Source organism: Aptenodytes forsteri, unplaced genomic scaffold, assembly GCF_000699145.1.
Source record: "Aptenodytes forsteri isolate BGI_AS27 unplaced genomic scaffold, ASM69914v1 Scaffold8, whole genome shotgun sequence".
NCBI classification, from domain to species: domain Eukaryota; kingdom Metazoa; phylum Chordata; class Aves; order Sphenisciformes; family Spheniscidae; genus Aptenodytes; species Aptenodytes forsteri.
In genome coordinates, this window is record NW_008796218.1 from 1,706,915 (window position 1) to 1,730,661 (window position 23,747).

The 23,747-nt window shown below is 37.7% G+C and overlaps 1 protein-coding gene across 1 annotated transcript in view; it reads left to right on the forward strand.

Annotated features, from left to right (window-relative positions):
• KCNQ1 (potassium voltage-gated channel subfamily Q member 1) overlaps window positions 1-23,747 on the forward strand; it is a 371,368-nt gene that overhangs the window by 239,029 nt on the left and 108,592 nt on the right. Inside the window, exon 16 of the mRNA XM_019474489.1 lies at window positions 18,089-18,164. Coding sequence (XP_019330034.1) covers window positions 18,089-18,164 — 76 coding nt within the window. The remainder of the gene's footprint in view (window positions 1-18,088; window positions 18,165-23,747) is intronic.

Consider the following 23,747-nt stretch of genomic DNA (forward strand, 5'->3'; position numbering starts at 1 on the left):
CCTTTTTAGAGACAACCTCAGCAGATGTTCAGGCAGCTATCCAGGTATCTAAAGATAATAGAAGGAATTCCAACCCAGTGACGTCAATAGCAAAACTTTTATTGACTTCGGCAGGCCAAGATTTTACCCTGTCACAGATCTGTGCTAACCCTTGTGAAAGAACAGCTCTCTGCAAATGGATGAAGATGCGAAATAATTTTAGAGCGCATCCTCTTGTATTATGACCTCTCTGCCTTTTATGTTCTCTTCAAGAACTGGTGTGAATGCGTAGTTGAACACTTAACTTTAGGATGTGTGAGAAAAACAAAGCATAAACGCTCTTCTTGACATTCCTTTGGTTCTTTTTCACTAACAGGTGATTATAGATTTGATACTTCCTGAACACTGATTTGAGCACTGGCACTGCCAGCATCTATGTTGTCATTTTTCCTATTTAAAGATAGATACCACCATGCTGGATACCTTTCCTGAGCTTCCAAGAACTATTCAATCTTCTCCAAGCACATTTTTTTAATAAAAAATTCATTACCATTGTAAATTGTTTGAAGTCTTGAGAAAAGAGAGAGTATGTTCTTGTTGAATTCAGAAAAAAACTATGTGCTTTCAGGTCAAAAGTTCTCATGTTCAGTCCTCGTTGCCAATTATCTACTTAGGTGAGAGTACATTACAAAAACTAAACAATTATATGTTATTATATAATCCACATGTTTTTATTTAAGGCTGTCTTAGTAACTGAGTAACATATGAGTAACACATAATAGGGCAGGTTTTTTATTCCAGTGGATTCATACAGTTATTTTAGCTATCTCACTTAAATTCTCTGAATTGCCACCGACTGAAGAGGATACTTGGACTTCTGTCTTTTGGGCCTTCGAGTTAGATGTATATCTGCTTTGTTTTTAAGTGGAAAAGCACCTTGAAGCTTACACATTGGTCTTGTATATAAAATCCTTGCAAGAATCAACAAACTTGAAAGGGACTGAGCTCATTTACAGGATACAGCATTTCCTCCATTTTGTGTTCCACTTCTTTTTTCCTTCAAACCAACTGCTTTAATATTCTCCTTACATGAAAAAAAGTGAACTAAACTCCAACAATAATCAAGCAAATTTATATACATTTATATACACACACAGGAGAAGAAAATAAAGCTGTTTTTCTGTTAAAACTGTGAGGATTGTGCTATTGCTACTGATAAATCATTTTGTGGTGTACTGTTTAACATGAAAGGAAGTGAGATTCCATTTTTTTATTTAGACGTTCATGTTGATGAAATTCAAAATAATAAAAAACTATCTTTTGAAAACTAGATAGGGTTTTTTAGCCTTGTTAGATACACTTATTTTGTAAGAAGTCAATATGGTAAAGGACTGTCTGGATATAGTTTGGACATAGTTTAATTTGTGATGCAGCTATAATTTTTTAAGAAATGCCCATTATGGTAATTGAAGGTGAACTTTTACAGTGCTTTGCTTTAATAATTTCAAGTATAAGAATAAAAACAAGCTTTGGGACAGCTCTTTGTACTATAAAAAACTGTCTTTAGCCTATTAGCGCTTTAATTTTATCTGAATGTGAATCTTAAGCAGCAAGTATTGTTTAAGGACCCTGCAGTTGCCCTTCGGTAATATACGTCATAACAGCATTCGCTTCCGCCCAGATTCAGGAAAACATTCTAATATAAAAAATCATTTTATGTGGCCGTTATTTTAGCCCTGACTGCAAGCAAATAATTGCCCTAATAGCTTGGTATTAATGTGTCCTTGGGAAGCAGCAGCTAGAGGTGTCAGTACAGGCTCCTGTGTAGGATAAAAAATTTCAGGGCATTCCATACCGCTGGAGAAAAAAGGAACCACATGAAATAAAGAGCACAAATTCAATTTAGTCACCTAATTATACAAATACAAATAATTCATTTGGCGTTGCTCTATTTTATGTGGTTTATGTACATATACACACAGACAACACATGTAAATGCTGTTCAAGAGAACAATATTTAAACTTACAAAATAGGGAGGAAAGTATAGTTAGGTATATTTAGACTTCCACTTAAACCTAGGCAGAGGCCATCTGATTACAGGACAAACAATACCAATTTGATAATCCATTCTAGAGAGCAATGTCATCTTAGTCTTCTCAGTAAAATTAGCAGTGGATAAACATTTGGAGATTTGAGTAAAGATTGCCTCATATGGAGTCTCTCAGACACATCCAAATCTCATGAGTTTTCAATCTGGGTCATGAAAGTCTTGTGGGAAAAGAGTTTGAGCTGATTTTTTGTTTGTTTTTTCCTGCTTCCAATTCAGACTGGAAATTCTGTGAAAATGTTCTTTATTGTGGCATTTCATCATTGGTGCTTTAGGTCTTGGCTTGCAAACAGAAAAAATAGTATGAAGAAAAGATTCTTAAACCTTTTTAAATGGGAAAAGTCCAAGACTTTTCCAAAGACCAAACCATTTGTTTCTGGTTTGGTCTGAGATTAAGTGAAATTATTTCTGTTTGCACGAAAGACCAGACTTTTAAAGGTGCAAAGCAACTCTAAGACAGATGGGTAATAGGTAGGATTTGCCTAAGTGTTTTGTAGTTAGTTGCCTGTCTGCTTTTTTAGGAATTTATTAAGTGTGTTTAAAAAAATCCAATGTTACTAAGAAGTGCTAGAGGTTGAAATTATCAGTTACTTGCAAAAAGCACGTTTGCCTTGTGTGTTAAGCCCTGCTATTCTTAAGACATGTAACTTTTCATAGGTCTCACACTGGCATTGCTACAGGCATAAATTGCCCACAAGATGAGCAGCAGTCACAGCTCCACAAAGCTGCTTGCCAACAGACATCAGGCCTGGCTTGAAAAAAGTCATCGCTGAGTCCCTGACCTCTGAAATGCACAATGGAGTCACCATGTCGTGCACGCTGTCATCAGGCATTTTCTGCCCACGAGGAGCTGGCTGTGCCTGGCTCTGCCTTTTTGCGTAAGCCAGCAAACAAACATCGATTTTTAACAGCTTCCCATTACAGCACTCCAGGGTGGAGTCTCCGCCTGTAGTCACCTACTCCATTACCCAAACTTGTTTGCGATTTGTCTGGTTTTGGTTGAATTTTAAGCAATTTATCAGCGTGTTTTCCCTTGTGTTCTGACCAGGCTGTCAGTTCATATTTAAAACAGCATTAATGATGTGACATTAACTCTTATGATAACCTAGTAGTTGCTTACTATAGGACATATAATAGGGTTTTTAAGTGGAATTCAGGATACATGAATTGTTCATCAGCAAATCTCCAGGAAAATTAATACAAACTCAGAAATGCTGGGAGAAAAGGCAACTTTAATTTTCTTCTAATGTTTGTTCTTTCTTCTGTATTTTAAATGCCTTGCAAAAGTTAAGTAATAAAAATATGTAGAGGAAGAGAAAAGGGGGGGAATATCCCATGCGCTTCCACTTTTGAATGTGGAAAATCCTAGATCCTCGTGATTATCTATTTGCACAAATACCTATGGTATTGCTCAGGCTCTAGTTAAGCTCTCAGTAGATTAATCCAGTGAGAGTATGCTTTCATAAACTGAAAGGAGAGGAAAATAATATGAATAAAAAGAGCGTATGAGGGGGAAGAGCAAATACAGCCTCAGAGCCTGGCTTAGCTGAAACTGCACCATCCGCAGGCAGAATACACTTGGCTTGCTTTCTCTTTCCATACAAGCCAGGGAGGAAAGCGGTATTAAACCTGCACAGAAAGCCGCTCAATGGACTCAGTAAGGACATGCCTACTCCCATGATTTTCGGCATTGTTTCAAAATTCCTAATTGTTTTTCAATCCCCAAAGTGAGCGAAGTTGTAATAATAAAGACAAAAATTAAAGACCTGAATAATGTAAACTGTCAAGTCAACTCTCTGCTCTTCAGTTGAGGGTGGCATCACATATTAGCACCTTCAGTGCTGGTAAAAACTCTATAATGCACTAGAATACAAAGGAGATTAATTTTGCTTCAGTGGTCCTGCGTATGCTTAGCCTACTCTCCTCTCGGCCTGTGCAGAACTCATGGATATAGAGGCATATACAAGGTGTAAAAGTAGCTGGTCGGAAAGTACTACTGATTTTCCCCACTTTCTCAGAAGATTTTCAGTGAGGAATCACTGCTGATGTCTACTGAAAGTCTTCTTGTTAATCATGATTTTGATTTCTCATCACCTTAAAATACCTTCTCAATTCTGGTATTTTCAAAATCAAAATTTACTCCTTTTCTTTCCAGTTCTTGTCTGCAACTTGCATTAACCTACTTGCCTTGTATTAAATGAATGCTTTCATATAAAGGTATTACTGTGTATGTTAGCTTATATAAATGGATATTTTTATGAAATAATCATTCAAAACTGGAAATAATTTATGGTCTTGTACTACCAGTGTACCTGTAGAGTGCTTACTATGAAGTGCTAGTGTGGTTTGTTATGTCCTTTTCCCTCAAAAAAACCCCTGGTCTTGGGATCTCACAAAAGTTTGAATGCACAAGTTTTTGCTTGGTTTTAGGGCATCCCTATCATTAGTTTAACACAGAAAGCACAGCTGCAAAACTAATAACTACATTGAAAGCCTAAATTTGCTATGTTTCTATTTAGCATTTGGGCTCCTCAAAATATGAGGGGTATATTCTCTGAGTTGTGTTCCCTTGTGAAGAGATGCCGTGCAGCCAAAGAGTAAGGAGAAATAGAAAAAAGTTATACTGCAGTGTTGTTTGGTACAAAGATGGCAAGGAAGGACATGTGGAAACATGCCTGCATGATTATTGAGCAATGGCACACAGAGGAAGACACGCATGAGATTTGATAGCTAGGGTCACAGTAAGCTGTGAAGGGCTGTGAAAATGGAGATAAGTAACTTACGACTGATGCAACAGAGAGGAGGAACCACAGGACAGATGCAGAAAACATAAAGGTAAAGGGGAGAAAAATGTAATTGGAAAGCGTAGGAAAGTCAGAGGAGAAGAAGAGAGGGGCCAAAAGCTAATGTGAAGGAAGGCAGCTAGAGAAGAGAGCTGGCTCACAATGGCATGGAGGGAAAAGAGGAGATGATAGTCTGATGCAGTGCTCTTTTAAATACTTTCAGGATTGCTTATCTAATTAAATGAGTGGAGCTCTGATTTGAACCAGCTGAGGGTTTGGCTAATTGCTTCTGATTCTACCTCTTTTGCAGGTAAGACATTTGCGAGTTATATGTGTGTATATATATACGTGTGTGTATATATATACACGTTGTATGTGTCTTATCTCACACCCAAAAAAAGTAAATTATCACAATAGTTCACAGTATCATAGCCAAGCAAGATATCTCTCCACTTTCCCAGGTAACATTTGCCATGTGTTTTGTGGTATGATGTACAATATTAATCTGGAGGTGGGAATCTCCTGATTCTCAGACAGGTATAACACAAATGGTGGCAATGCTGAGCCCTCCTTAATTCCACTACCAGTACGTTCCCTCGAATGACTGTACATCCTGGACTGTAGTCACTCTTCTGAACATTGGTAGTTTACTTTTCATTTCCATTTAACTCTCTCTGTGCTGATACTGCCTAGAGAAATGCATGGTCCTATTAGTTCTTTGAATACTGGATTCCTTGACTGTGTCGATAACACTGGAAAGAAGATTTCTAGAATAAATAGAGCCCAGCTAAAACTGGCCAGGATCAAGAGATTCCTGTCCGCTATGCTGAGTGTACTTGAGCTGATGCTCAATCCTTATCGAGGAAATGTTGCTTTGCAGAAATGTGTGTTGCAAAACTGTAAAGTTACAAAGTGGGATGATATTTTTAACAAAATACTTGACTGTAAATCATTCTATAAACATCACCACATATTTAAACAATGAGATAGGAATAGTAAGCAAATATTTTTTTCTGTATAACAGAACTTAAGTTGAAAGGTACAACAGGTTTGTTACCAGTTTCTGAATTGAGAGGGAGAAATTAATTAAAACACATGCTGTTTTCTGTATCTAACTTACTAGAGAATAATTCTAGTCCAAAAAATACGTTGTTGAGCTATGCTTGTGCTTTGAAGCCATGGAAAGAAACGGAGTTCACATTCCAGAGTAGTTAGTCCCAGCCAGTTTCTGTCTCCAGTATATCAGCTCATAAAATTTCCCCTGTCTTTTTGCAATAGTAATAACACAGCATATTCTTTAACTATTAGATGGAACAGGAGAACTCAGATGTTTCAGGTCAGATTTTCCACACAAAAGATATGAACCTAGTTAGTAAGTGTGTATCTAGAATTCTCCTCAATATATAACCTATATTTACTATCTTAAAAGTTTTCTTATAGGTACAAATTTTTCAAGTTTCTGCTGATCCCTCGATATGCTAAGCAAGTGTGTAAGTTCAGGTGCATGTTCTCCCCTTGACTTCAATAGGGCTGCTCATGCACATCAAGTCCTACACCCGCTTTGGTGAGATAGGGGGCTTCAAAGCAACTTGATACCTTTAGGTATTCAGGTATTTAGGAACTTTTGCACAGGATGTGCTTTAAAGAAGGGTTATCTAGTTAGCTATTTTGAACAGATAATTCAGTAAATGTGATACAGTCCATATTTTTAGTGGCTTTCAAGCTGCAAAGTGCCTCTTCCTTCATACTCACACAATTTGCAAATCTGGTTACATATGGAATAGGTCAGACTGTCACAATAATTTAGGTACCTCGTGAGATTTTTCACAGCTATGTATCCCAACTAATTAGATGGGCTAATAGACATCTTTGGAAATCCCAGTGGGGACATCTATAAGTGTCTGTATACAAATATGATCTTGGGTTCACAAGAGACAAAGATGAGATCTGGATCTGAGCATCTGCGGGATTAAAGTGAAGCAAGGGAGATTGTATTTGAAATTGGACTGTGGCTTTAAAAACTTGTAGCAATAATAGGATGAAGGTGAAGCAGTTGAGGGTCTAATCTTAAATTTTCAACAAAGTAGGAGTCTGTGAAAAAGTCAGTCTTTGGTTTGAAACAATTTCCAAAAAAAAAAAGACGTGGTGACTATTCTGGTTATTGAGATTTGCTAACACATGATTTGACATATCAAATGTTGGTCATAAGAGAGAATTGTGCTAATAACATAAATTCTCTCTTATACTCTCTGTTTTCCCCAAATCTTTCTTTGCAAGTACAATTACATAAAACAGTTTTAGCAAGCTATTTAAAAAAAAGGACTCAGATTTTTTTAGGTTGTCTCTCTGATTATTGTAGCACAAAATTTTAGCTATGACTGCATTTTCTGGATGCTCCCACAACATGCCCAGTAGCTAAGACTGAATTAATTTTCATGCAGTGTTTTTCTAGTGTTCTCAGGTAGCTACTTCTTCACTTGAAAAAGATTCAACTGCCCATCATTGCCACTTTAGAGACGTTTTTCCTATGAATTGCAACCTTTTCACTGAAGTACAGAAACACCCTAGATTTTCATCAGGAGACATGGACAAAAGTACCACTTCACTGAACTGCAGCCAATAAAGGGACAGGGGTTGGATTAACACGGGCAAATATTGTGTATGCAGATGAGTGATGCTGCAGTAAGCTTAAAATTCTCTCTCCTCTTCTCCTTTCAATTGTCCTGGGTCGGTTGGTTTAGGATTTGCTCTAAAGTATTACATTGGTGTAGAGATTTAACATGGCATACCATCATACTTCATTTCAGTCCGATCCTGTTCCTGTTTTTAATCATACTGTTGTGTCATGTATGTGAGTGAATTTCTGGAAGTACTGGAACTCTGACCCTGACAAGGTATAGACTAACGCTTCTTGGCAATGCTGATATTCCAATCCATTCTTTTACACTGTTTTTTATTGAAAAAAGGAAAAAAAGGCTGGATCTTAGGATTCAAGATTGAACAGGCTATGCTGGGTTTGGGTTTTTTTTGTCCAGTGAGCCATAAGAAAGGCTAAAATGATAGGGAAATGGCTGGGGATCTTAAAAGACAATAAATAAACGCTCTTTATATCGTCTTAATGCTCTTACATATTTCTGAAGAGAATTTACCGCTAATGTGTTAGTATTAGTTCTCCTATTGCCTGATTAAGGAGTTTATAACTTTATGGTGAGACTACAGGCTGCTAGTTACTTCCTTCCCAGTGAAATATAGCCTGATATTCAAAACCAGAGGCCTGTGTTTGCCAGGTCTTGCTCTATAAGAGAGATCCTAATCTCAACAAGATAAACTGCTTAAATAAAAGTTGATGAAAGAACAGTCCGAATAGTGGATTATGCTCTAACTGTTTTACAGTGCTTTGCTTTAGGACAATTCTGTGCTTGTGTCCTTAGGGAAGTCAGTCGAAGAGCTGAAGTTTTCAGTGTTTACAGAATTGTATTAATCTTGATTTTTACCAAGTTAATTTCTGTTCAGCACTTGCATGTTCATTTTCATTTTGTACTGGGAAGAAATAATGGGGAAAGGGTTAAGAGCATGCTTGCTCTTCATCTGTTTTAAATCCATAAATGTGAGCCCCTGTGCTGTTTCTAGGTTTCAGATTACGCTCTCTGATTTATAGGAAAAGGCTGTTCTCCACAAGTTGAAATCCCATGTGTTTCTCCACCATTGTAAAATAACAAATCCTTGAGAATGCTTCCAGTTGCAAAAATTGCAGTTTTGAACTACATTTGTAACTGCTTTTTTTTTTCAAAAGTGATGGCATTGGCATGGGAAGTGAAGTCCCCTTGTCCTAATGCTATGTGTTCAAGGTTTGCCATGCTTTTCATTGCAGCTTACACAAACTGTAGCGACAGCCTTATGTTTATAGTCTTCTATCACTTTATTTTTGGAGGATACACCCACTAAAAAGTGCAGCTGTGAGCAGACACTTCTATCATTCTTCATAAGTTACATCCAGAGCCCCTACAGAGATGGCAGGCCAGAAGCCACAGTGACCTAACAGTCCATCAGCTTCCAGTCCCTTCTAGTGTCTCATGGTGTAAATCAGCGCAGAATTTGGCCTTGTGTTTTTCAGTTGATTTCTGTGGCAATGATGGGGTATTTTTTGGTACGGTATGATTTCAGAATATAGTGCTTAGAGACAACTTCACAGCAGCAACATCCATTTCTCTTTTTCATTATTAAATGGCAGGAGAATTTGCCAGTCATCTCTATAGTAGAAAACAACATGGAAAATGTTAGGATTTCTGAAATAGTATTATCACTGATTTTGGTAATGTAAATGTTGCTATTCAGGTCAATGGCCTTTTCCTTCCAGATATCTTTTTTTGCTGTAATTCCGCTCTCTGCAACAGAAGAGCTGCTTTATTTTGTCAGTCATAACTGTGTAATGACTTTCATTTGTGTTGAACAGCTGAGATACTTTCTCAATTTACCTACTTTGCCTTGGCAGAATAGCCTGAACTTGTGAGGGTGTATGAGTGAACCTAACCTCTTGCCTATGATTGATTTTACAAAGAAAAAACAACTTTTTTGTCTCTATTCACCATTATTTAAAAATACACAGATTACTGAGATGAAGGAAAAACTGAAGGAGGTTCTGGCTAAAGTCATTGTGTGAGGTCAAATAAGTAGCAATGCAATATTGTTTTGACCTTCTATGGATCCCCTAGGAACTGCGTCAGTAGTTGACCTAATAAAAGTTTATTTCTTTTGTCTGAAAACAAAAGGTTAAATGGGATGTTATTAGTAGTATTACATGATGAGTCTGAATTAAGACGTGGGATACAGCATATATTAAATTAGCACGTTAAAGTATTATGTAGAGTGGAAACAAATAATTGAGAATTCTTAATGACTTGATCATAATTTTGGTGCTTTTACATCTTGTACTCGACATTAGATATTTTTGTGTACAGGTTGTATCTGATGTGTGTTCTAGGCAATGCAATTTAAGCCAAATAGAAAAGCCAAACTCAGCCTCTAGTTTGCAGTGGTCTTGTAACTCCCTATGGCGAATACAACAAAGAGCTACCGTGTAGTGTTAACAGCTTGTTGAGCATAATGAAGTAGTGTAACATCAACCGGTTTAATATTCAAAGGTTATTGTAAGTTTAATAGGCCAACAATAGAGAGGCAAGTAACCATAGGCAATATGGTTATTTCTTCCTAGTATCACTGAACGTAGCCCTGCATAACCTTGTATAATTCAGAGCCATGAATGACAAGCTCTGCAAAAAATATATTTTTAATCTGAAAAGATTGCTCTTAACCAGATGCTGCAAAATAATAATATCCATGGCTTTCCGTGTGCACTGAGCTACAGCTCAGAACAGTTGTGTTCTGTCTTCAACTTCTTTAGAAAAGGAGTTTAACGTGTCAGACTATGTCTGTAAGACAATGCCGTACATTATTATTTACTTATCTGTGTTCGCATTTGTGTCTAGTTAATTTCAAATTGCTTGGTCTTGAAACCGTGTAAAAAAGCAACTGCCTTCTGACTCAACAAGATGCAGAGTGAAGAGCTGAATAAAGGTTCACTGTGATTGGATATGGGTATCAATATCAATTGGTATTTGATAATGATATCACCAAGGTTGGGGAACAACAGCCAATTCTGACAAAATGGGAACTGGTTTTTATATTTGTCCTGCTTTCTCTACAGGGTATTTCAGCCCTTTCCAAAAATAATTTTGCCTTCCTATTTTTTTCTCCCCATGTCCTTTGCGCAACTCTTCATAACAAAAAACAGAACAAAGGCGACTTAGGATGTACAAGAAATCTCATGCTCTTGCCTGATTTCAACACAAACTTTTATAGTAAGGGTTATGTTCTTAGCTAGCATCATTGTGGGCAGACCACAAAGGAAATCTCTGATGCTACATCTGTTTGCCTCAGCATACCATTAGTTCTGAAAACGTATGCATGATCTTTATTCTAGCTACAGCAATTTGTCTTGGTTCTAGACATACTATGTGTTGGACCATTTCCCTTAAGAGAAGTTGAATAAATTTGAGTGTTGCACTCCAAAATCCTGTGCTGTTTAGCTATTCTGGATCTCTTCTGTTTAGTTGGAAACCAGTTTTTGTTTTGTTTGTCAGGATGTGCTGGGGAATAGAGGGGCAACTGGGGATGGAGCAGAGGGTCAGCATGCTGAGAACTTTGCTCTTAATGGTGCAGTTATCGTCCTTATCCTATGTCCAGTCTCCCAGTATCACCTGAATGCTTTGCAGAAAGCTGTTCTTGAAAATTCGGTTGTAAAATGATCCACCTTGAGTTATAGCAATATAGTCATTGCACAGCAGTATAGATATTAGAGCGTTTGGACTTCGGGTGAGTTATAAAGCCAAGCCCCTTGTGAGACTTGTTTTCCCTGTCAGAAAAACAGCTTCCAAAAACTTCTGCACTTCGTGCCATCTCTTGCTGATCCACATGGCAGCTATTATTTTTACCTGTGTTAACTCCAGGTCAGGAGAGCAATGGTTCTTTCCCTTCTCAGGCCTGCATTTAAATATTCATTTCAGATTGCCTTGATATGAGCATATTTTAAAGGACTAGACTGATTAGCTGTATTTTCCAGAGTCATTCTGAGTCTCAAATTGCCATTAATGCCTGAAACAAGTCAAGTCACTTGAGCTTGTTTTCCCCTTTCTGTATGAACCCCCACCTCCTGCTTGCCCGTTGCCCCTTGGACACCTCTTCCAGTCCACCGATGCAGAGCTCGGGATTCTTCCTGAGCTGCCAAATGCGTCTGATCAGGTTTCCCACCAGCGGCACAAAGGCTCCCAAAGCAGGAGAAAATCCCCAGTGCTGTGCTGAAGCCAGCGTGTGTGCCCTTCTCCAGCTGTACGCCAGTGTTACATCTCTGCTGAGATGCAGCTGAGAGCTGGGGAGATCACATCACGCTCCGAGTTGTGGTTGGTGAGCTGCCCGCCCCACGGGGAGGCTGCATTGTTCCGACGACTTCCTCCATTTATATACCATGCTCCAATGGCATGACTATGAAAAACCTACACAATTTTTTTCCTTTTTAAAACATTTCTTATATTAGTAGGCTATTTTTATTGCTAACTGAAGATATTAAAACATCAGAATCCTCCAAAGGCAATGTTATTTTTTAAACTTGTTCTTTTTTGTGTATCTATTAAAAATCCACAAACCAAGCTAAACTAGACTATCTGTAAAGAAAAGAGGATTGCTGTAACTACATGAAAGAATTTCTGAGTTAAGCCCATGACTTTTGAGAAAGGAGACATGAAAGCTGCTGTAAAATAAAATACAAATCCATTAAAAGATGACTGTGGATTTTAAATTACATATTTTAAATAAAAAAAAGACCAACCACAAATAGTTGGGAGAATACATAGTGGGGGGAGGAGCTTACAAATGTTAATTCAGCTTAAGCTAATTCCCCTGGGGCTACGTTCACATTCATTAAAAAATAACCAAGATGTTTACTGGCTGAAGGGTTCACCAAACGAGTGAATTTGACATTACTCTGTTTACAGAGTATCCTTGCAGAGCAATTTTTTTAATTTATAATAGCTAATACTCCTGTGGGAAGTTAGCCCCTGCATTCCCCTAGGTAGGGAACAGAAATTGCATTATAAGACACATGCATTTAAGTCAAAGCAGGTGATATTTTCAAAATTAAACACTCAAAACATACTATTCTATAGAAATTATTAAGCAAATGTCTTCATAGAAATTATTTGCTGCTGACATTGAATTATCCAGTGCTTAGATGGACAAATGCATTTGATGAAGTCTTACCTGTTCATGACCAATTTGCAAGCATGAATAAGAGTTCAGTAGACAGATCTTTCGTAACCAGATGACTTGCTCGCCAATAATTACTAGAATGCCTTTGACTGCTAAGACCAAAGAAGTTTTAAAAATCTAGCTTACCAGCTATTTGTGATTCTCCTTGTTCTACATATATCTTTTATTTCTGTATTCCTTTTGCATTTAAACCTGTGGAGACCCTGGAGGTGAGGACTGGAGGTAGCTGAATTAATTTCATTTGTCTTGTCACTAGTTTCTAATTTTACATTCACGAATGGATGGGAAGTCTAGAGGGCAAAGTCTAGTAAAGAATGTTTGTCCATTAAAAATAAACACATTCATACGTTGAAAATGTTGTGGGAGCATTTATGTAAACACTAAGCTTGGCTGAAGCCCATTTAATAAAACTTCAGCTTTGTAACTGGTTTGCTCTTCAAGCGTCGTCATGCTTTTCTAACGCTTCTGGGCAGCTTTTACTGGTTTGTCCTTAAGATGGTTTCTGTGAATCATTTATGGGTGTGGGTATATTTTGAGAGCCCCTGATAAATGTATCATGATGATGGCAAACAACAGTTGCCAAGCTCTAGCAACAAATGAAAGTAAAAGCTGGGTAGCCCACATTATTTGAAATAATCAGCGATTCTGATTTTGTTCCTGGGTACGATGATAAAGCATTTCCTATTACAGAATACACAGTGATGCAACCTAATCCCTTCCACCTTATCGCATCTAAAATGTTGCCCAGTTCAGAGAGGCTCCCATCAACTGTAATGGGCAGGGAGTGACAGAATGTGTGAAAAGACAAGAATAACCTCGAGCCACAGCAAATTCTATACCAAAAGCCCCTGGAGGACTAATGATGACAGATTTAATTAGACATAAATGCACTAATGAAATGGCTTAATGTAGTTACTCTGAATCTCGTCCACCAGATTCTGTGACAAGGAACACTTTCTAGTGCCTGAATAGAAAAAATATTTTTCACATGCACAACATATTATTAAAATCTGATGTGTTAAAGTTCAAGTCTAAATAATGATTAGTGCCAAAAACTCCAGGCCAACCAACTTCAGCCTTCTTTCTTAATACTTTAGCTCTGTCCTAAGTCAGAAATTTAAGATGACTGCAGAGAATTTAAATATGTTTGAAAACTGAGCTTGACTTCAAATCAGTGTTAGGTTTACTGAGAAATGGGCATTTTGTAAAAGATATTACAAATCTGTGGCGCTCTCCTACTGAGTTTTCATTCTTGTTAAACTCATTCTGAATAGACAGCGTTGACCTTTTAACTCTGATAACATCAGCGTCCATGTACGTTGGGAGGTCTGTGCCAGACATTATGGTCCTCATAATAAAATGTTCTACACATGAACAAAAAGGCAAGTGTTATAAATAGGAAATTAGCACCACCTTTCCTCTGTCTTGTTGCTTCAATATTTCTGTTAACACTAAACCAATATGTAGAACACCTTCCTGAGATGAAAAGGGGAACAAACTTCTAATGGCATTACTGAGGATTTGATATAAAATTCAGCAGCTTTATAAGTACAATAAATATTTCTAATTAGTAATTGTTTTTCCTTTCTTGTTCTTTAATGAAAGAACTGTGTATTTCAGAATAGGGATTAATCTTGTAAAACGTCATTTAAAAAAAAAAAAACCAATATGTAGAACACCTTCCTGAGATGAAAAGGGGAACAAACTTCTAATGGCATTACTAAGGATTTGATATAAAATTCAGCAGCTTTATAAGTACAAATAAATATTCTAATTAGTAATTGTTTTTCCTTTCTTGTTCTTTAATGAAAGAACTGTGTATTTCAGAATAGGGATTAATCTTGTAAAACGTCATTTAAAAAAAAAAAAGTTTTTATTTTTCTTGAAACATAAAACCACCAAACCATGCAACTGCTTACTTCCTTTTTTGTAAAGCCACCTGTTTTTTGTAACTAAAAATCTTAGCCTTGGTCCCAGAAAGCATTCTTCTGGGGTGGCCCTGCAGGTCCCCTTGCAGGAAGGAGGCAGGCGGGTGCTGGCTGAAGCCGGGGACATTCACTATGGCTGTCGGTGAGTGCTGGACTGGGGAATGAGCCACACCTTGGGAAACCTATTGAGGTTTTGGTTGGATGTGTCATGAAAAATGAATAATATTGCAGTCAAATGTACAAATGGCTCCATTGCAATAGTTTGGGGCATTTATAAATGTATAACAATTTATCAAACAAGCTTTCTCCCAAAGTCAGGCAAAACCAAATGTGTAAAAAAAATGAGGGATTTCAATCGCAAGAGAGCTTAGCTCCCACGGCTACGTTGAAGCAGGCGGGCTCTCTGGAGTACCCCAGTAGTCCCTGAAAACTGTGTCCGTAGGGGCTGAGGGAGGGCGACTTTGCCATCGGAGACTCGCTCTGCACGGCAGTACTTCTCCAAAGGGTGTCTCCCGCTTACTGTGGGGATGCATGCACAGCGAAGGTATGTTGCTGCTGTCTGTGAGCACTCTCAGATGATGTCATTTCCCGCCACACTCCTAAAAAAATAAGTATTCATGAAACTCTTGCTCTGAGGACGGTAATGTATTGAGTGGCTATCTGGCATCTAAGCACGCTGTATGTCCCCAGAGGTTGCAGACAGACATTCTGTAACCAGAATTTGGAGATGTCACAAGTGGCTGAACAAACAAATATCGCCAGTTAATGGTTAAACTCTCAATTTACTAAAGCATTTGTTACTAGTTTGCGAAATAGATCAAACAACCGTGAATCATAACCTTGGCTACTAATTAAATCCTTTATTCCCTTCCCTCATCGCTGAAGCATTTAATCTTGGGGAATCGGGACAGCCTGTTGTGCAGAATTAGATTTTACAGCATAAGCAGAAACAAGCTTACTGTAAGGTTTCCTACTGGAGCTGGAAATGGGAAGGAATAAAATGAGAATATTAACTTTCCCTCCTGGCATGGAAGTTCATGTTAGCACTGAACAATGATTGATGTAAAATAGCTGCATTGGAAAGTCATTTTGGTGGCATAGTTTTTTTTATTTCACTGAATGGTGAATATAATTTTTATTATCTGGCTGTCTTGCTTATAGATGAGACTCATCATCTAGATAGAGAACGAGGGATTTGGTGTACTTTACTAGTGACCGTCTGTCCCAAAGAAAAATATTTTACTCAGAAATAATGGACTGTGAAGAACACCCCGGAGGAAATGAGGCATAAACCAAAATACTACAAGCAGTTTTATTGCAATTGAAATTTATTTCTATTTGTCATGAGATGTTTTTATGTGCGTTTATGTATAGGATGTATAGCTGCACGACAGTTACACTTTCACACCTTATTTAATAGCAAATTAAGCAGCGTTTATCTTTTTAGGTCCCATCTCTGTGAAGCAGAACTTAAAAAGCCCAAACACTTTATTTCCTTCGGTTTTTGGGGAAGTCGTCCTTGTCCCTAGCAGCAGAGTGATGCAGCCAGGGCTCACAGAACAGGAATACCATGAACTAGCATCAGGCTAACTCCGTTCACCGGGACTCGATCCAAACAGGCAGCCATCCCAGTTAGGAGGAGCGAATTTCCATTTTTATAACATGAACCATGATCTTGCGGTCAAATCTGCGGGAGCAGGGACCTAGAGAGAGTCTCACTGAGACACCTCAGTAAGGTATTAAGAGGGAAGGGCCTTCCTATATAGATCCAACTGCAGATTCATGGATCGGTGCATAATTATTGAGGCACAGTCACTTTATATAAATGCACTTACACTCTTAGCGATCTGTAGACCTGTGGTGAAAAGCTGTACATCATTAGTTTGAAAAGCAACCATATTTTACACTGTATCTGGAGAAAGCAATCTTTTCTTGATGTCATTGCTAAATCTAAACACTTTCTGTAACAAAAAGAAACCACCTGAGAGGGAGTATCTACAAGTAGAAAATGAGAGCTTTTTTTGGCTTTGCAGAAAGCTATTTTCCCACTGAAAAGTGTGAGTTTTCAGAAAGGGAATGCCCCAGCTACACTTGCCCTGCTGTTCAGAGGACAGACATCCACCATTTGCACATGCAGAACTTCTGTTTGCTGGGGGAAATTTGTCCTGAGGAAATACGTGAATACTCACTAAAATTCCAGGTTATGTTTAACTGAAGAGGCTTGGGTGATACCATGCTATATCATACCAAAGACCCAAACCTGTACAGAACTTGAATATGATTTTTCCATCCCATAGTGAGTATGAAAGCTGTCAGGTTCAGTACAGACAGAAAGCACTGCCTAGTGACATCTCAATATGCCTGTCTATCATCATTGCTAATAATAATTTTATAAAGACAAAACATCTGGAATATCTAACTCTGCTTTTACTGCTGCTTCCCCAAAACCATCACTAGAAGTCTGTTTGGGATGAGAGTTAGAAATACTAGACGTTCATGCATTTAAAAAGGAAAGAAAGATTGTGCAATAATGTCATACAAGCGTGTCTGATAAGAGTAATGGAATGAGCAAGCAGAATAAATCATCAGCATAGCTTAATGTTTGATTTCATATGTTAATGTTAAGAAGAAAAATCCATCATCTTTGCAAACTTTGAAAAATTTAAATTTTTTCTGCTCTTAATGAATAGTTTAAAAACTCATGTCAGATACTATGAAAATCTGTTATTTTAAAGTACAAAGAGCAAATGATTATTTTTTAATTCTGTTTTCAGTTCATATGCATGTGCTTGAAAAGGGAGATAAGTTTGCTTAAAGACCTTCCAGATTATTTTGTCTTTACATACACTTACAGTTTGGTTTTGGGATACGTGTGTATGTAGATGTACATTCAGCTACCACAAGATCATTTGGATTGTTTAGCAGTCAATGCAAAAATCTTCAAAATGGGGGTTTTTTAATAAATTTTGAAAAACAAATTCATATAAGTGAAGAAACGTATTGTACAAGACTTAGGAAAAAAAAAAACAACAAAAAACCCCCAACCAACCAAGCAAAAAACCAACAAAAACCTAACCAAAAAAACAAAAGCTGGAATTCTAGAGTGACCGTGTATAAAAGCTGTGTATGGCTGAATATGCAGGAACTTGATAGCTGGGTTTTTTTCAGAGAAGAAATTGGGAAAGATGCGTGGAGGTTTGCTTAGACATAGGAGGAGGTTATGTGGACACTGCTTTTTACTGTCAAAGGTATGCATACCTAGCATAGGTCAGATAAAATCCCGGATTTTTATAGCCCCCTTGGAAGGTGGGGAAGGTCAACATAATAGAGTGTTGTGCTCCCAGGGTGAATCGCAACTGCTTACATTACACATTCACATGTTAGTGAAGCATTTACTGCAGGCTGTTGTTTTTATTGTCTGGATGGAGATGCTCTTTCCCCCCACCCACCTTCCTCCTTTTTCCCACAGGCTGCGAGAACACCACCGCGCTGCAATTAAGGTGATTCGTAGGATGCAGTATTTTGTGGCCAAGAAAAAGTTTCAGGTGAGTTGTGAATAGAAAGCTTCTTTTCTAAATAAACCCTTTTATTCTCCTGATTCGTTGTTTCTTTTAGAAACTTAAGAGAGACTAACACAATTCATTTCAGTAATGGTGAGCTACACCCACTATTCTCTCCCTCCTTCAATAGGGTGGTTGTTTAGCAGCAGGTTAGACAACTGTGGATGCACTGGAAATAGGCTAAACTTCTGAAATGCAGTCTGAATTAAAACATTATTTTCTGCTAATGGACTTGACCCTTAACCCTCTGTTATCGCTGTCTCTTTCTCGCAGTGCAAACATTCTCATATGTCTCCATTAATTCTGAGCTGTATGTTACTGTCATGCCGAGTCAGTAGGATTAGAGATTAAAATAATACCTCAGCCTTGTTTCTGTCTCTTACTCAATGATAATGAAGTCCTGATAAGAAACTGGGGTGGAAATTTGTTAGCGTATTGGAAGGTTTCTCCTTCCTTTTCCCTTCACCCCTCTGCATAAGTAGGAGACCTCCTTCCGAGTTTGACAGATCTCGGTTCTCTTTACTCCTCTAGCCCTCACTGGCATATGTTTCCTGTGTGCCACTTCACTTGCTGTGATATTGCCATACCATAAGCATTTAACAGTAGCTAATCAACCCTGTTGACTCATCTGAATGAAAAATTCTGACTGCAAACTTTCTAAGAATGTGGTTTCTAAATCAATTTCATCAATCCAGTAAACATCCATGTGTCAACAGCCTTCAGCTTGATTTAAACCAGGTGAATATATATGTAAGAAATATATTACTTTACTTAAAATTAATTAATAAGGGACAATCCCTGGAGAACAGGCTTCACAATTGAAAATGCAAAGAAACAGAGGGGCTTAACTTCCCCCCCTTAACATCCATTTTCATATATGACCGCAGCACTACTGCTTACGATAGACTAAAAAGCTTTCCTGCCCTTAATCTATCCCCCCCAAAAAGGGGGGGTGTCCTTTTTCTGTCAAATACTTGAAGGGCGCAAAAGTTTAGGATCAAAAAGATGATGATGATGGTGATGATGACTAACAGTCCAAGAGAGCATCATTTCTGTAAGGCGATGCTTGCTGCTACTTCAAAACTGTGATTCTGACTTCCTCACTGAAATTTAGAACTGCCTGAATTCTTGAGCAGTTTCCTACTTTGAATCTTTTTATTTTTACTAAAAATGATGAGCTAATTTATGGCTAAGGTTGCCTGAGCTTTTCAGAAATGTGTTTCAGTTATATATAATGTATTCAGACTGTCACCATATAGGCTGACGTCTCCCACGTCCGGGGTTCTCCCATGTCCGGGGTCATGGAGGGAGCACTTTCAGAAAGTTTCTGCTAGCACATTTTGCCTGGTTTTTTTTTATTAGACTAAAATTAAGAAAGGCACAATGTCTGGACTACTTGAAAATAATTTTTATAGTAATTTTGTTGAGAAGCTCCTTAACACTTGCTGGTCAGCACTTGTAACTTGACAAGGGACGTGGCCCATTCCAGTGATGTGTCCACTGCGACTCTGTGAAAACTGCCTAAATGTGGCCAGTTACATTAAACTTTGATTTATTCTCATTCTAAAACCTGATTGTGATCCTTTGCTCTGTGGTAATTACTGAATCATTGCTCTCATAAATTCAGATCATAAAATATTTGCCATGGTATTAACTAAACTGCTTAGAAACAAGAAATCTACACATTATATATCTACCTCCCAAGTGGTATTTGTCAAAAACAGATTTTGAAAATGCCTGAATGCTGTGTGCAACATTATCCACCTGGCAAATAAACAAAACTCCCCTGCGGCAGATGACTTGATAGAAGCTAAGAAAGCATTTGACTGAATAGAATGGGACTATTCAGTTCATACTTAAAACTTGTTTGTACTCGGTATCCCGGTTGCTAATCTGGCTTCTCAGTTGTACTCTCACTTTCGCATCTGCAAAAGACCTGCTTCTGGCCATCTACAAAATCCCTCAACAAGGTTGTCTCTCATCCTTCTTTAGTAGTCTTTCTTCATCCTGAGCTATCAATATTAGCTGTTATTAAAGAACTAAAAATGTCAGTTAAGCTGAAGTGAAAATTATCTCAAGTCACTCCTGTGTACAAGTGATACGCTGCTGTTTCTGTCAGAAGCAGAATCTTCCAATAGGGGGATATCTGATACTTCTCCATAATTTCTGAATACAAGATTATGCCCAAGTTTAAAAATTCGGAGAGCACCAAAGGTACAGTTTTCAAAAGCACCTAAGTAAATTAATGCACAAAGTCACCTTGAAATTCAAGCCACAAGGTGCTTTTGAAAATCTCTCCTATAATTAAGAGATAACCACTGTCATTGTTCTTTCCTCAAAAGTATGTTGTAAATCTGCTTTCTTCTATGGTATGCATATAAAATAGTCATAAGAAATTGGAATGTTTAAACATGTGCCAAGTAATGACTATACAGTTTCTAATAACCAGTCCAACACAATATCTGAAATTAGGGTAAAGCAGAAGATGCATTTTAAAAATTTATCTTTCAGCATTTCAGAGGTCTGCATAGGTGTTTTCTGGTAGGTATTTGCCTTCTAAGCTTTTTGTGTTTATGTGAAATGTATCTTCCTAAAAGAAAATTCAGATTTTTTTGCTATATCTATTGAAAAAAACCCAGCTGAAGTCCATTGGACTATTTATGCTTAAAATTAGCTGGAACATAAGTAATTGCAAGGCCAGCACCTAAAAGGAGTATTTTTTAGAGGTGCCTCCGAAGCTTTTGGGGAGGGGAAGCATAGGAAGAAGGAGAGGAAGAGGAAGATTTTGCAAAATAGGTCCCAGCATGAACCCAACATGGTTCTTGAACTGTACCAGCTGTTTGCAGGATACACCTGCATGCCTGAATTTGTGTAGATACATTTTTTTTAAGAGCTCAATTAATAACGGGGGGTGATGGCACCACAAGAACAAAAGTCAGTTAGAAAGCAGAGACTTCCTGTTTAAAAAAAATAAATAAAATAAAGAGAAGGTAAACAGGGATACAAAGAAATTTCAAAGGACATGAAAAGCAGTTCTTTGTGAAGCATTACACTTGGGCATCATTTCCTCTTTAAAAGAAGGAGAGAAATTTATGCTCTGCTTTAAAGTCCAGGTTTGAATACTGTCCATACGATGATGTCCATGTAAGAACCCAGCATAATATTATAAAGAATTAATACCTTTTTTATGGATGTGTTTATGCTCTTGTAAAGTCTGTAGGACTGTTTCAAATTTGCAGGAAAGATTATATTCTGCTAGTAGTCAATACAAGTCCTGTGCATCAGTTAAGGTGAATGGCTCACGGTTAAGGAAGGATCCTGTAGATTATAGGGAAAACAATACTTAGAAATTAATGCTTTTCTAGGCTTTGTTCACTCCGCCTACCAAAAATGAATTTCATATATTTGTTATAAATCAGATGTCTTTGGCACAATCTAAGCTTACAACTGAATTTCAGAAAGAAAATCACCATACTCGGTTATTCCATTAGCCGGATTCATGAGAAAATAACCTTTGTCTTCCAATTAGGAAAGTTTCTACATGTCTTAAGACTTATGCACATGCATACAACTGTGATATCCATCACAGATCCAGACACCAGGGATTTGATCTGATTTCCCATTGTCATTTTGAAATCTTTTTTTTCTCTTTCCATGTAAATTCTTCCTGTTCAGTAAATCAATTTCCTTCTAAAATATGTTTTTAACTTGTGTTATGTTTTTCACCATGGCGAATATTCTATACATAGTATAAACTAAAAATACAGGTTGGAGTTTCACCGATGACGTGAGTAACTGTTGCCTGGTTTGTTACAATTTCACTGGAAAATCTTGCATTTATAGTCTTATAATTAATCACCTTATGTAATTCATTTGTCATGGTATGAATCATGAATTGTGTGTGTAATCTTTTCTAATCTCCGTACCGAGCTGTACCAAACAATGTAGTTCAGAGCGTCCTGTGCTTCAAAGGATGTTCTACCCATTTTATTTGACTGTTATTTGGTTACATTTCCCACAAATTCCCCTTGCACGGATTCTCCTCTCCCTTTCCCGGGTCTGCCTCCCTGCGCATGCAGTTACTAGGGAACAGCAATGGCCAGTGGTGCACATTTACTATTTGGCCTTGGCTTTTGTGCCTTTTGCAAACTTTCATCTATGATGGGGGAAATTTTAACTCATATAAGAAGATTTTTGCCATGAGTATTGGTTAATTAGCAGAGGGACGAAAGTACAGAAGAGAAGTAGTTAAGGAAAGCCGTGGTGCTGGCTTCTACTTTTGTTTCTTCAATACTCATCCATTACCTGCTGCAGTTTTTTTTCCTTTTACAAAACTAACACATTGTCAACATCAAGAGTATTTTCTCTTGAAAGATCAGCTTTCAATATGTAGTAATTACAGAATAATCAGTACTGACTATTAAATACCCTATCCTACTCAGAAATTAAGCTTCATTCATAAATTCTGTTTACTCCAGGTTTTCAGTTCTTGTTTTAAAGAGAAAGCAGCAGCCCAGTAAATGAAAAACAGGCAGCGACATACCTACTCTTTCTACTGTCAGACACCTGCATCAGAGTACGAGGGCAGCAGGAGAAAGCTCTGCATCTTTATTCTTACAGAACTGCTTTTCTGAATCTGGAGTTTTCAAGCTGATCCTGCAGATTTCTCTCTTGCTTATTTATAGTACAAAAATAATCCAAGAATTCTTTTTTTTTTATATCATAATGTTTACAGTACTAGTCCATGGAAAGACTTATGGGCTTATGCCATCATTGAATCATACTTCTTTCTTTGTGGATGTTAGTTATGATTTATATGTGTGTAAGCAGTCGGGGTTCTTGGGAATTCTTCTGTGTGCTCTTTGGTTAGACTGAAGTAATTCCCGTTCCTGTTTAGCCTTCCACTAGGGAGTATCTCACATTCACCCAAGGTTTGCAGTTGACTTTGGGGAATCTGGCAGACTGAAATATAATTTGTTTGATGAAGTGATATTATTAAAATAATGATTATTAAAGTAATGATTCCTAAAATATGGGAGCTACCTCCCAGGCAGGTGCAGACTGCATGAAGGTGCCTCAGCCTGGTTTTTATATTGTATCCCACTTTTCTTTGCCTTAAAAAAGAAGGTATTTGTGGCATGGAATTGAGGAAAACCTGCAGCATAAGAAATAAGTTTAAGCAGTGCAGAGACATCTCCTGCTTTTGAAGTACAGGTGATAAAATATTTCTGAGACCTCAAATGGTATACAAATTCTGGTATGTTAGAAGCTACCGCTGTAAACTCTTTTCCTTGTTCTCAAAAGGTGCAAGAAAGGAAAAGTTGTAACTTAGTGTTACCAAGGTTTTTATCAAACCTTGAAAATTATCTACAGAGTATATATAGACAGCATAATGAATGAGTCAGAAATATAAAATCATAGAATGGTTTGGGTTGGAAGGGACCTTTAAAGGTCCAACCCCCCTGCAATGAGCAGGGACATCTTCAAATACAGCAGATTGCTCAGAGCCCTGTCCAACCTGACCTTGAATGTTTCCAGGGGTGGGGCATCTACCACCTCTCTGGGCAA